We start from the raw sequence: 14,866 nt of genomic DNA on the forward strand, positions 1-14,866 counted from the left end.
GGGATCGGAAGCCGATCATTAAATAGATCTTTCTAATTTCCATCCGGACCAATTCGTGCCAAATGCATTGTCAATGTAAGATGTGCGCCAAACGTGGTACAATAGAAAGTAATCTGCTTGTAAATCGTTTCGTGTTTCCCAATACAAAGATTTAACAATTAATTTATCGGTTAATCGGCATATCGGTCTGTGTGCACTTAGCTTGCATTTGACAGCTTCTGTAATATAACACTGGAAATATAATGCGATCAATTTGAATCTGTTTTACAAATACGTATATTCCGTATGTACATAAATAAGTAGTCTATGGGCGGAAGTTGATACAATGCTGGAGAATTTACGAATAAAAGTATCTAAGTATAGTCTCCTACAATTTTCGCGATGATTAAAAATACACGAAATAAAGTCGCTATGAATACTTGACTGGAACAATTGAAGGGTGTGCTCAATATATTCAGAGAGAGACTTAATGATCGTCAAATTTAATGGTGACCGAGCCTGAAACCATTGTCTCGTGCGTTATTTCAAGAAGAGAATTTCAATGGGACATTCGCCATGCTTAAAGCATAAAATTGACGCGATTTATTAGCACAGAATAAAATGAAAATGACAACGACGCTTTTAACGTCCGGGAAAATCTTTCTCGCGTATGAGTGAAATTTACAGGAAGACGAGGCGAAATATATCTACGCGCGAAAGAAACTTGGAAGAAAAAGAGTCAGATTACTTTTCACTCTCAACGGCCTTCGAAAAATTTGTTTGAAATTAACGGAAGGAAAGGAGATCTTGTAGAATCCATCATTTTCTTCGTCGCTCCTTGTCCGTGTGTAGCGCGTTTCGCCAGCGATGTTCGCATTTCCGCGAACCCTTTCCTCGGGCTATGAGTACAAGTACGAGTACACACGCTCGTCAAACCAGGAAAAAAAACACTTTCTATCCGCATTCTGGGTGTGGAAGCAGGGAGAATGATCTAATAAACGATGACCGGCTCGCTTGTACCTTCGGTCGAATTATCTTCAATTAAGCCGAGGAACTTTCTCGACCATACTGCGGTAACGATTGCAGCTTGACGGTTTCAGGATCATGATCTTGTCACGAGACAACGGATACTATGAAAGGGAGAGAGGACACTCGTTCTTTCGGGCGGGTCACTTTCTCGACTACGACTCCATAGACGATTGTAAAATTAATAGAAATTTTATACCTGACCTCCTACACAAAACATAATATGAAACTCTTTTGATCACTGTGATTTACATTATGTCAAAGTTATCGCATTTATTGCCTTAAAGAAGGAAATTTATTACACGCACCAGCGAGAGAGAAATTCAATTTTATGCAGACTTAAAATTGAAGATGTTTAGATTCGAGCGAGAAATTATGATGTCAAAGAGCTGTAGGATTTTTCAAACAGAATCCGAAATGATTGCCTTCAAAGGGAACGTAATTGAAAGACCGCGTATGATCAAAGTTTCGCAAATTAAGATAAACTAAAATAAAGTGAAATATTGTAAACACGAACCAATGGAAATGCTGTCAAAAAAGTGATGCCATCGGGCTTTCAGGTCACCGTGTATATAAGGGATCGAGATCAAACCCAGCCACGAGAAAGTAAGAGGCTCGGCACGTTCGATTTTATTTTCGACCACCGACATACTCGCTGGGAATGTGAGAAATAAAACAAAACACTGGAACTCGCCACTCTCTCTCACCTGCCACGATGTACGGTTCGGGTGATTCCGCTGAATCGCAATCTCACTTCCCCTTTCCATTACCGCGCCCAAACGATCGACCGGATGCTGCCGAGATCCGCATCGTTTCCTTTCATTTGCCTTCCCGCGTACATCCCCAAAAGGTCGAAAACTCCCGATCGGATTAAAATACGTTCACCTATCGTACATTGACCCGCGTTTACGATACGTCACTCGACACGAGCGCAGGATTTTCATCCAGAATATCATCTAGTTGATATTTAAATAGAAAGGACTCTCGAACAAGTTGGTATTTCGTAAAATGATCGTACCGCTTACGAGATTTGGCAAATGAGACGCGCACGATGTGAATATAAAGAAGGAAGAACGAAAGTAACGCGTGGAACAACAACAATATTTTATTACTAACAATGACAAAATGGGTACAGAATTTGCATAAGCGTAGGACGTAAAAGTCTAATAAATATCATTGAGATATGTCATAGGTGAGAAAGATCGTGACATCGGAATTCCTTCGAAGTAAAGAAGTCGAACAAAAGTGGTACGTTGTAACGTGAAGATAGTATATTGCGTTATAGAATATGCTATGAGGTACGGCACTTTGTGCGATCTGTCAGAAAAGCGCAAGATTCTTTTTTTAAATTAACCCTTATATTGAAAACACACTGATGGCAATCGTTGTAAAAGTGAGAGAAGAACGCTTAATTAAATTATAAATATCGTATCGACGCTAATCTTATTCGACTACTGATATAAAAATAAAACTCTGAAACAACAAATTATAACACCATACTAACGGAACTTCTTCCATTACCCTTTCACCTTCTTAATCTCCGGAAATTTACGCCTTTTTCGTTTTAGCGCCGAAATTTGCATTGTCCAAATTATTCTGGTACTGCTGCGATTGCCGCTGAGAGGTCGTTTGCGATGGGTTATAGCTGGTATACTGGTAATTGTACCCACGAGGCGTTTGCCTCGTGACATAATTTTGATTCTGATAAGACTGGACCGGATTTATATCGTAATTCTGCTGCTGTTTATCAGACGCGTAATCGTCTTGGATATCTTGAGAGGACGAGTTCTCGTAATTTTCGTACTTCTCGTACTCGTTCGACTCGGTTTGATCTTCTTCGGGCTTCTCGATCCCTGAATACACATCTGGGGCTAAGGACGAATACTTTACGTTTTTCAATTGAGATTTCCCTGCCTGTACGATTTGAGCAGTTGTTCCTCCAACGTTCAATTTCCTAAGAACCGTAGGATTTACGACGTAAGTTAAACCAGTCTTGGCGATTATATTCGAAACGGGAACGTAACGCGTATTTTTGCTTCGTTCGTTTTGGTTCACGTCTTGATCGTCGTTCGTGATGATCACGCTATTTTTGGTCGATTCACGTGCAGGATATTCGGGAACGTGTTGCAAATTTTGAGCCAATAGCTTGACCAAATCGTGATGATTCATAAGCTCTTCCATTTGCTGAGCATTCACGTAAGATGCTGGCAAAGGATAATCAGGACCTACCGGTTGTCCCGCAACGCTGATTACTCTGTAGGTCGTTTTCGGTAATGGAATTGGAATATTTTTAATCAGGATGCTGTTCGTTTGTTCCAACTGATTCTGGAAACTGCTCGTTTTCTGCGTGCTTGATTGACTATCGAGATCCTTCGAATTTGCAGAAATGTAGTTGGCTCCATCGACGAATTGAGCGTCGTTGCTCCTGTAGTTGTTATCACCGCCGAGTTTCTTGTCTTTATTTCTGCCGTTAGATTCCATGTCGGAATACTTCTCACCAGAGTAATCGATAGCAGGTGGTGGTAATGGTGGCGGCGGAAATAATGGCCGGTTATAGTAATCGGCATAATAATAGGGAGATTGGTAATAATAATTAGGATAGGCGGACGAGTAAGGCATTGTCGAATAAGAGGACGCAGGTACCGTGTACGGGGACGAGTAGGAATTGTATGTGTTGTAAGGACTTGTCGGGTATGAATATGGAACGGAACCGTAGTATGCGTAAGTAGATGACGAAGGAATCTTGGTATATGGGTTGTAATTAGAATTGTAAGGATCTCGAGGGTGATTAGCGCTGAAGCTGACGCTATAGGAGTCCTTGGCATCGACTTTGGGCGCGTACAATTCCGGAGATGGCTGCGTAACGGTGTCTTTCTCGATTCCTCTTTTAATTAATTTAGGACTGTAGGGATAAACCGGATATATCGGTAAAAAGGGCTCGTCATTTGGATCGTTGTTCTTCTCGTATCCTTGAACGTAAGTCGACGTAATCGTCGACGATAGTAAAAACAATAGCTGAAATTCAAAGTATAAATCAAGTTATCGGTTCGATACACGTTCGATCACACGCTTATCAATTAAAAATAAAGGAAAATTTATACTGACCAACAAGTCCATATCGATGAACCGTCGCTATCGCCTGTCGATGATTAACAGGATTCGATCGATGTGTTAGTTTCTCCGCGTTATCTCATTCGCTTGTCACGTTCACCGTTCACTGCCGTCCGACCGGGATACTTGGGATCGAACAGATGGAATCGGCACGCCGGCGCGATGTCTAATGACGTATCGGTCGACATTGAATTTCTCCTTTATACTCGGCCGGCTGAAAAATCGTGAAAACTAGTTTAACGTTTCTCCGTTCTTATATGTAGATCCGAGCGTAGCCGGTGCACGCCCGGTTCAACGAGACCGGCTAGTAAAACACCTCCCGGTCTCGTTACCGGTGTAAGGTATGCTACGGTAAACTGGTCTAAGGTGAAGCGGGTGGGATAAATCCATCTTGTCACGAAGGAAATAAAGACAACGACCGACCGAGGCGAAGCGTGAAAGCTCTCGTTCACGGCGGACAAGATAAGCCCGTTCAGAGTTTAAACGGACGGTAAATAATTATCGCTACGATGTTCTCGTGGTGGCAGCAAATAGCGAGTAGCAGAGAAACGGAGAGTGTCTTGCTTAGCACGCGATCCTCTAAACACAATCGGATCGATCTCTTTCGTTCGAGAAGTTGAAAAAAGGTAGGAGAGTAATTTGTTCGGAAGATCGTGGTGTGATCGCGGAAGTAAAACGTTTCACGATGCTCTCGGAAGAATCTTTTCAGTTCCGGTCGTGCAAACGCTTCTTAAGGCGGATGTTTTTTTTCGAATCAATTCGCGGGCGGTCCACTCGTGTCCATCTGTTCGACTAACTTTACTTTCACCGGCACCATGTTCGTTCGTTGCATCGATCTCGTACGAATCTTCGCTACGAGCACCACGCCTTCGATAACCACGCGATTGGTGTAACTCGCGGTGATAAATAGAGAGAGACCATCTTTCGAGTAGATCTATTCGCTGGTGAAATGATAGCCAATTGCTACGATACGTCGAATACGTATCGCTTGAGAAAGTATCCCTTTCCAATGCGAGGGGAATCGAATGAAAGGAATCGTATATCGTATATCTAAAGTATATTTTAATATTCTATGATTAACTGATGAATATAATCTTCGCGCGAGATTCATCGAACAAATTGCACGAATCACGATAGCGATTCTAATCGTTAAGAAGAAGAGTAAGAGCTGAGTTTTCCCTGTTTTCGCTCCAGGCACGTCATTGGCACCGATCTAAGAGTGAAGTGCAAGTATGTCGCTCGCAAAACCAGTTGGGAAATAGTGAAATGTGACTTTCCTATCGTCTAGCCGATGCACCGATTCTACGTTTGTCTCGACCGGCCCAAAGATTCTACGAGCATCTTCATCGATGTCATTTTCGAGGAGAATGCGTGTTTATTCGTCCGTGCGCACGTGCGATCGTAGAAAAGTGGGTCACGCTTGTACGAGATTGGTACCGAGAGAATACTTCACCGTCGCATTTCTGCACTTTCTTCTATGTGGGTGTTGCTTTACACTGCAAATTCAACAAAGGATAGTAGGCGAAGAGAAAAGGATACGGGAAGGAACGATACGCGAAAAGAACGCGTAAAAATGGATAGTAAATAAGTATAAAAATTTGACAAAAGTTAGATAGATAACAAGTATTTTCAAAGAATTTTTCCTCCGATATTTCGTATAGAAATATAAAACTGTACTTCTCTTGGAAAGCTTAACGAGTAAACGAAGTTTTCAAGCTTCGCCGCGTTTCCAGTTGCTTCGATACAGCTCTTGGGTTACTTTAATCCTTCGATGCACGTTCTCGTTCGAAAAGTACCGGATTAACTTAGACTTTAAACAAAATTACAAGACTCTCCGGCTAATTTAAACTGAAACTCTCAAATTATTTCGCTACGAAGCTTTTAATCAAGCCGAATGGAAGATATGCAATTGGTTCTTTGCTTAAGTATTTTTGTAAGCTTAGCTTTCTTCGGACAAAATATCGTTATATTATACCGGTAATCTAAGAAGTCCCGTTACTGTCATAGAAATAAGGGCAGTGGCAAAAGAACAGTTTCCTTATACATCGTATTAAACCGGTCTGCAGACGAGTAGTGACCGGCTTGCAGTGTATACACCTCGTCGGGTACTTTCCCAAAAAGAACAAAAGTTTAGAAAGGAATTTGCTCATTTCGCCAGAGCTGGCCTTGGAGTAAAAGTGATCTTCTTTTTACGCTTTGACACTGTTTCTTGTCCTCATCTTTATAGTATATAACGACCCTTCTCTTCTACCTTTCTTGCTGCCAATACTTTCACCGTGAAAGATGAACAAACAAAAAATCTTTCCATCCCGAGTTTTAAGTATGAGCAGTTGATAAGAAAAATAGCGCTAACGAAGACGACCACTAAAAGAACTAATTAAGATTTAGAAAATCATTTTGTACTTAAACATCTTTCGTCCGTAAAATAAAAAAAGGAACGTTCGAGTATTTTAGTAAAACAGAGCCAAGTATCTAACAAATGTTTGTCTCTTAATCGAAAACGTTAGCCATATTAACGAATATGTACATTACGCGCAACATTTCAGACAAGTATTAAATTAGCGCGCCGCTTAGAGGAATGTGAAATAATCAACTGGTTATAAAAAGAATCGTTTTATTACAAACAATAGGTATAAAACTATGAAACAAACATCACAATATCGATGTTACGCAACATATACAACGGTACTCGAAGCAAACAACAGAAATATAAATACGCAGCGGCGTTTTAAATAAAATAATTATGCTAAAAGCGTAAGTATAAATTAGTAAAATATCCTACGACCCTTGGACGTTTCGCTCGTACATTCACGATCGATTTATCTAAGAATGGTCCACGATTGGTCATCTATTAAAGAGTACGTTTCTCGTGGGATCGTTTGACAATTCTATAATTTAATACTTTCCACTTGGACTGGAGTACGAAATCGTATCGTATTTGTTACTGCCGGAATTCAAAGCATCGTAGCCTTTTGAACTGGTGTATGCAATGTACCTAGGACTGAGATTCGAATAGGAACCGTGGGACTCTACAGGGGTGCCGTACGAGGTGGAAGGAGACGAATAACTGGAGCTAGGACTGGAATAGCTGACGCTAGGGCTGGAGTAGCTGGAACTAGGGCTGGAGTAGCTAGAAACTGAGCCGGAATAGCTGGAACCGGAACCGGAATAACTGGACGAGGGGCTCGAATAACTGGAACTTCCACCCGATGAATATGACACGTCGGAGGAAGATGGTATGTAATTAGAATGCGATGATCCAGATGCATAGGACCCAGAAGAAACAGGCAAAGAATAACTGGAACTGTCGGAAGATCCACTGGAAAGGCTTATGTGACCGCTGGATGATCCAGAAGAAATTGGTAAGGAGTAACTGGCAGATCCACCAGAACTGGAAGAGAGGCTAGATATTCCGTGAGATCCCGAGGACGTTGGGAGAGAGTAGCTGCTGGAACTTCCGTGAGAGGAAGACACAGGGAGGCTGTAACTGGAGGATCCTTTTCCAAGCGAACTCGAATCAATTACTAAACCTCCGCTCACCGAATGGTAGGACGAACTCGGAGCGATAGATTGGAATGACAGACCATGGCCCGAAGAGCTGCCCAGCGAACTCAGCGACGCTGCCGGCAAACTGTACGAGGAGGAATGTCCGGATCCTAACATCGCTGGAAGGCTAATACCGCTCGAAGCACCACTGCCGTACGACGACAGCCCATGAATTCCCGTTGCGTAGGCTGGTGCCGAGTAACTGCTGGAACTGGAACTGCCTGAAGAGATACCGCCTCCGTGGATGCCAAAAGTAACTGGTCCATTCTTCGAGGATGAACTGAGTAAACTGATACTTCCTCCTCCTCCTCCACCGATGGAATGTAGGCTCGGCCCCGCGTACGAGGATTGTCCAAAGTGTCCTCCTAGACTGATTCCTTGAAGACCCGCGCCATGACTCAGTCCAGAACCCAGGCTGAGTCCTCCAGATCCCAAAGAATATCCCAAAGAACCATGTCCCAAAGAACCACCTCCTAAACTTTGGATACCTGCCGAATGTCCTAAATAGGATCCGCCGCTATATCCGGAACTTATAAGAGGAGAATTATAGGATGATCCGCCGGACGAATAGCCTCCGGAATATTCAACTATGCCACGCTTGCCCTTCGGCGGTGGTCTCAATGGTCGATTATCTCCCTTCGTTTCTCGACAGGAAACGCTTATAATAGCTGTGGCTACGAGGACCAAAAGCACCTGTAAAATGTTCGATCAAATAATCTTTCATAAATTTTATGTGGCAGTAATAAAATAGAAATGTAATTACCACCGAGTGTTAATTTGAAATATATAGAAAATAATTGAGCTCAATTTTACCGTGATACACTTACTAATGATCTCATGTTGATCCTAAGCGAGATTATTCTGTGTGTTACTTCTCGTGGTCAAGTGACAACCGAGTATGTGAGCGAAATTGTGGTTTCTGATGCCATTGCTACCCAGAAGAGAGCTTTTATATACAAATCCCCTCTTGCATGGTGAAAGAAAGGTCTAGGTGAAGGTGAGTCTCTCCGTACTGGTACTAGTACACCTCCACCTCCACAGAAACGTGTTTCAGAAGATTGTAGTCTAATCTATCATGAAATGGTAAAATTTGCAAATGAGAATGTCGTGGATGGTAAAAGTTCTCAAATTGATATTTATCGGTCATTGTTTCTAACGATCTTAACCAGACATTTCCTTTCGGTGGAGTCGATGTACTCCTATAAATAAAGAGAAAGAAAATGATTTCCTTCTTGAGATTACATTCATAGCTACAGACACGAAAGTAATGGAACGTAAGCGTAAAATTTTCCTTCGGATTTTCCAGTTAAAAGTGAAACAGAAGCTTTATCAGAACGCAATACAAATGCATCCTGTTACACCGGCGAATCTACGTTTTCCTGCATTTATAAAACTTCGGTATGAATTAATTCTTGTTGGCTAGTTTGAAATATCAGGTTTCCCACTAATTAATTTTTACGTAACTTAGGAATTCTTCTTGATAGATAATTCACGTCGAGAAGATATAACTATTACAAAGTTCTGTCAAATTTACCACGCTGTATGGTAAATGTTATTCGTATCAATTTGTCGTATAATTCTGCAAAAAAATACATATAATTCTGAAAAAATAAAAGCATGACATACTCGATTTGCTACTACGGCGCATATTATAAAATACAACATGTCAAGATCTTTTATAATATCTTGTTTCACTGGAGAAGCTTCGCGAAGAAAACATTAATTTTCCGCCTTTTGTGGGCGCAATTGCGATGTGTCACAATATGAAAGGAGCAGCGAAGGTGTGGTTCATGTAGCAAACACGCTCCGCCTTCGGAAGCTACTGAAAGTAATTTCGATGTTGGAAAGTGAAATGCGCGGATAGTCGGCAAAAAAATGACGTACGTTTAGGTGTTCTTTTGCTCTTATTTTCGCACGGGATAATCATATCGTTGACAGAGAAGCTGATAGTGGCGTTGAAAAAAGGCAACTGCAAAAAGACGGTAGCGACGAATAAAATACAAAGTAGTGGCCAATGTCTTCCATCCGCTGTGTCCACAAACTATAACAGTTGAAAACGCCGATTGATTTCGTTTTACTTTCACTCGTGGGATGAAGGAAGCTGACCGTCTTTATTCGCTGCAGGCTTTTCGAATGAAACTCAATAACAATCAGAACTACGAATTCTTTGCCAATGGAATCGTTCGTCGAGTCAATTTATGCTGCTTCGGCGTAAATTACGATCAAAAAATTGAAAACACCTTTAGCTTTTTATAGCTAAGGAACAGAGTATCGTAAGACGTATATTAAGGACACAAAATTAAGTATAATTAATTAAATGAGCTATGAATAATCAGTAACTGTAAGATATAATAAATATTGTTCGCATACCAAGTTAGTAACTCAATTAAATATATGTAAATACAAACATTTTTGAGACGTCGATATTCTTCTAAATGGCCGTATTAAAACACAATATGTTTCGGTCTCAACGAAAATCGTGAAACATTTTCTTGACGTTTATATAGTCACATATGTATACATCATTTGCATGGGAAATAAATTATAATTAACAATTACTACGTTTTCTGCCAACACGTTGTACCGTGTATGTGGCCGTTTTAAATAACTCAAACATTCAGAAATGGTTAATGTCCACAAAAACTGACGAGCTTCGATACGCTTTCTTACATTATAACCAATTCATTATCCCCTGACAATATATAGCGAATAAAGTGAATAAAAAGCGAATACCGATCCTTCCTATATTTCCTGTATATGCATAAATACATATAAAAATGTAAATGTCTTTAGGTAATGGAAAAAATTTGAAGTTTTTTGGATCAGTTAACGTTGGTAAATAATAACCGCGTCGCTAACCGTCCGTGTAAGAGATTAAGTCTGTTTATTTTCTGCTCATCCAATTTCTAGATTTCTCAAGATATAAACAGTTTTTTTGGAAAAGAAATCCCGGCTGGACAAGTTCGAAGTAAAACGGTAAAAGTGCACGAGGTGCACTAAAACAAGAAATAGAATGAGATTCAGGTCAGTCGCGGAAAGTGAGTTGACAACAAGTTCCCTGTGTGAATTGTGAAGTAGTAGCGTCTATCTAAGTCGGTCCTTTGTAACTGTTGCCCTTTTCTTTGTGTAAGACCGCGGCTTGCGGAAAATGAAATGACCATCTACTTCGAAAGCAATTGCACCTGTTCCGTATTTGTAGAAATCTAGTACGTTTAGCGGTATAATCATGTAAGTAACTCGGCCACACGATTCTTTGATAGACTTTGCGCCTGCATTGCGCCATAACATAACGTCACTCCCTTGCCGAAGTACGACTCGCTTATCGCGCACCATCGAGTCAAGAAACCAGTCTAACTCTAAACTGTAAAACAATCTGTGCGTAACTGTGAAACTATAAAGTATAAATAAACAAAGAAGACATGCAAATATACGCGTTGAAAGCGTATAAGAGCGGCGGAAAAATATGAATGTTGGCGAAGAGTCTGTTATACGTATAAGCTTAGGATTATCCGAGCAATCTGTTCAACGATAAACCGATCGTGATTAGAATTATCGAACCACTTTTGAGGTCACGATGAGCCATGACAGATCGGTCGGGCGGCCATTAAGCCTTCGGTGAGAGTTCCTTGGTGTAGGTTTACGGGCCGGAAATGGAGACAGTTGGTTTTCTAGGGTGTACTTACTTTCTTTAGCAGTGAAACGAGTACACCGCCTGTGAATTGAATTTTTTTGAGTAGAGACGTTCGATTTAGAGCCGATCTTATAAAGTTTCTGCTCTCTTTGTTTTATATACAGTCAATAAAAATAGAATTTCTTCGAAGGTAGAAAAATATTTATTTCAGGTAATAAATAAAACTGGTATATACATCATTCGATCGAAAAATCGTACGCAATTAACAAAAAAAAAAAAAAAAGGCAAACATATCGAAAATGTTAATTCGATGTGGCATGTTAATGGCATGTCGACGCTGCGAATAAAAATGTATGAAATCGCATTAACCTATATAAATATAAAGTAGTATAAAAGCACGAATAGTTGCCCGTTTATCCCACCTCGTGTGAAAAGTGAAACCCCGACTATCTTTATACGTATAACATTGGAAATACCTTTTACCAATAATACCAAAGATTTATAAGTTGAAAAGAAAAAAAGCAAAAAATTAGTAATATTTAGAATACTTCTGACAACCGAAGAAAATCCAACTTGCCAACTCTACATTCATACAACTAATTATTGTAAAGATAGAAAGTCGATGTCGTACAACGTAAAACTAAAATTTGCGGATACACGAAGCGCAGCTGCGTCCATCGCATGTACGAAAGCATCGTATTTCGTTATTCTTGAAGCATGTTAGTGCGATCTCGATACGATGTCATGGCCCCTTACTTCTCCAACTTCTCGGGTTCTCTTTTCCGCGTGGGTAAACAGTCAGTCTCGATACGAAAAAGCAAGCTACGATTAACCCGCGAAGAACAAGATCAACGTCATTTCCATATTTGGGTCGGTTTCGTTTGAGCATAGGTCGGCGCGTAGCTCCACGGATAAGTTGGTAACGTCGGCTTAGGTACCTGATATGCGACGTTCGGGTAATAGTAGAACGGATAGACCGGTTTGATGGGCTTGTATAGAAGTGAATTGATTACCGCCGTTTGCAATCCGTAAGACGGATGTGTCGTTGACGGAGTTTGTACTGGATGCACGTGCGTCGACGTCGGAGGAAGCACCGGTTGCAAAGGACTTACTGGATGAAGAGGCGTTACCACTGGATGAAGCGGAGTTGCAACAGGATGTATAGGAAGTGGCGCGGTACTAACTGGCGGAGATGAAGGAGCATTAGGTTGATTCGTCGAAGAAGGTGACGGAGTTGTAGAAACCGTGGATGGTTTGGTTCCAGGTTTCAGACTAGGATCTGTAGGAATGGGTAATCCAAAATGTGTAGGAAAAGATCCTGATGGTTGAACGGATGCGATGGCACCGGGTGCAAAGAAAGTAGGACCGTAAGTTGGTACGTTCGATGCGAAAGCTGCACCGGCGATTAAAGTAGGAACAAATCCACCGTAAACGGGAACTCCTGGACTGGATGGCGATAGGGGTGGCGCAGGTACGGAAGAACCGACTTGCGAGGTTCCATCGCCTTTAGCAGCCTGAGGAGGCTGCACGGTTGTGGTCGTTGTCGTTGTAGTGGTAGTTGGAGGCTGAATAGTTGTCGACAGTCCGTAGCTAAGCGGAAACCCCGGACTGATTGCTGTCCCTGGCAAAAAAGGTGATTGATTGAAAGCTGTATTTCCAGAGCCCAAGTTTACGGTATTCTGTTGTGTATTTAAACCGTGAATCTTCATTCGCTGTCCAAGGGAAGCCAGAAGATCTTGATTCTGAACGAAGCTCGGCTGATTTTGAGCGTACCTTCCTGCTGCATCTGCATTTTGGGCCTGAGTCTGAGTTACGAGCGCTCGCTGTAATTGAGCGATCAATCTGTCCTTTTCGAGAGATTGTATTTGCTCAAGAGTTTCTTGGGCGCTAAGAGTTCCAGACGCATATGACGGCAGAGGTCCTGGGAAATTTTGCGGACTTTGCGAATTGCTCTCGAAATTTTGAAACTGACCATTCGGATTCTGAACTTGATTGTTGTGACCTAAGAATTGATCGGTGTGTGGTGCAAAGTCTTGTTCGTTCGGGGGCGCACCATAAAGTTGTTGTATCGCTTGAGCATTTTGCGTTAAGAACAGCGTCGCATCCGAGATCTGTCCTTGCGGTTGTACGATGCTCTGACTTTGGACGTTTAACGACTGACCTTGACCACCACCTTTAGAATTCTGTGCTGCTTGGAACGGGGAAAAAGCTTGCGGTGCGGAATAACCAGGTAACCTTTGATTCTGCGGCGGTAAGTAATTGGCCGAGTGAGTCGCGAAAGGTTCATCGTTTTGAGTGGATATTGGATTCGGTTCGACGAAATCGACCTGTCTAATTGGACTCGGTACTTCTTGTTCCAGTAAACCACTAGGACGACCATCAAAGTTGTTCGAATGTTGTTGACTGAAATGACCCTGGAATTGCAATTTATCTCGGTGCTGCTGACTGTGTGATGCAGGTCTTATTGGAGATGAATTCTGATAACCCGGTGGTCCGTATTTGGTAATAGGTCTATTTATTTGTGCAGGATGTCTATTAACGATACGTCCTCTGTGGCCGGATTGCCCGACTTGGAAACGGGCTCTCGAAGCTAATGCAAAACTGTCCGGTCTCCTATAGGAATATCCCGAATCTCTCTTTTTTTGAACTTCCGACTCTTTTGTTTCGGAATCGCTATTCCCCTCGCCAAGATCTACTAACTCCAATTTCGTAATTTCTGTTTTTTCTTCGGTATCTTCGGTTTCAGTTTTCGCTGTGACACATAATAAGCTCGTAACCAGTAGACACGTTATCTAAAATAATATAACAATTAGCGCATTAACTATATAAATCACGAAACTGTGTCACATCACTTACGCATATAGGAACGTAATTGCTGAAAATTTGCTTTGTGTTTACAAATGCAGTATACTTACTAAAAGGAACTTCATGTTTGTAATTCAATTGCACTTATCACTACACTAATTGGATGTTCCTACGCTAGAATTGTAATTGCCACAGGTTCCTTCGACATGTAATCAGAGTACTTTAAGTAAAACTAATTTCTTCAAGGATGGACAGGCTCGCACCGACTAAGACCACGGCCATACCTGCACATGTATAAATACAGTCGGGTCGCGACCATTCACGAATTACAATAGACTTTCTTGCTGGCTTTCATCGATCGCACTTAGGCAATGCTGTTACGGATTGGCGATGTTACACATATCGATGTAGAGTATTGTCTTCTCCTGACTATTCAAATATTTCATCGGCTTAACATACTTTTTTCCTAAGAAACGCGTCAAGTTAAACAACGAACGCAAAGTAAGACTCGTAAAAGGAAAATTGAATCGCTTAAGAACAATTTTATGCGACTAACGACAAAATCAGTTCCGTGAAATCTATATTCGAGGTCGTTAGCGAGAACTATACGAGTGAGAAAGACGCACGAGTTTCCGTCGTGTCTTAAGGGTTTTGATACACGATTCTGATACTATTTAGTACGAACAATTCAACCTTAGCCGTATCTTCGTTTCAGACTTTCTTGCATAAATCTTACGCTGTCTTTGCTATGCTGTCTCTAAATCTAAA

The 14,866-nt window shown here is 41.4% G+C and overlaps 3 protein-coding genes across 4 annotated transcripts; all 3 read right to left on the reverse strand.

Annotated features, from left to right (window-relative positions):
* Positions 1-2,219: 2,219 nt before the first annotated feature.
* Positions 2,220-4,307, reverse strand: LOC132906301 (uncharacterized). Its single transcript, XM_060958349.1, has 2 exons — positions 4,111-4,307; positions 2,220-4,020 (listed from the first exon to the last, which is right to left on the reverse strand). The coding sequence occupies exons 1-2, from the start codon at positions 4,120-4,122 to the stop codon at positions 2,554-2,556; spliced, it is 1,479 nt and encodes a 492-aa protein (XP_060814332.1). The 5' UTR covers positions 4,123-4,307; the 3' UTR covers positions 2,220-2,553.
* A 2,525-nt stretch (positions 4,308-6,832) lies between these two features.
* LOC132906273 (sericin 1-like) lies at positions 6,833-8,613 on the reverse strand. Its single transcript, XM_060958302.1, has 2 exons — positions 8,490-8,613; positions 6,833-8,355 (listed from the first exon to the last, which is right to left on the reverse strand). The coding sequence occupies exons 1-2, from the start codon at positions 8,499-8,501 to the stop codon at positions 7,012-7,014; spliced, it is 1,356 nt and encodes a 451-aa protein (XP_060814285.1). The 5' UTR covers positions 8,502-8,613; the 3' UTR covers positions 6,833-7,011.
* A 2,895-nt stretch (positions 8,614-11,508) lies between these two features.
* LOC132906259 (rho family-interacting cell polarization regulator 1-like) lies at positions 11,509-14,372 on the reverse strand. Of its 2 annotated transcripts, XM_060958273.1 has the most exons (3): positions 14,209-14,372; positions 12,990-14,085; positions 11,509-12,914 (listed from the first exon to the last, which is right to left on the reverse strand). In XM_060958273.1, the coding sequence occupies exons 1-3, from the start codon at positions 14,221-14,223 to the stop codon at positions 12,148-12,150; spliced, it is 1,878 nt and encodes a 625-aa protein (XP_060814256.1). In that variant the 5' UTR covers positions 14,224-14,372; the 3' UTR covers positions 11,509-12,147. The 2 variants fall into 2 exon arrangements, with proteins under 2 accessions (XP_060814256.1, XP_060814253.1); XM_060958270.1 differs by having other exon boundaries at positions 11,509-14,085.
* Positions 14,373-14,866: the final 494 nt, after the last annotated feature.

Source organism: Bombus pascuorum, chromosome 4, assembly GCF_905332965.1.
Source record: "Bombus pascuorum chromosome 4, iyBomPasc1.1, whole genome shotgun sequence".
Lineage (NCBI taxonomy): Eukaryota > Metazoa > Arthropoda > Insecta > Hymenoptera > Apidae > Bombus > Bombus pascuorum.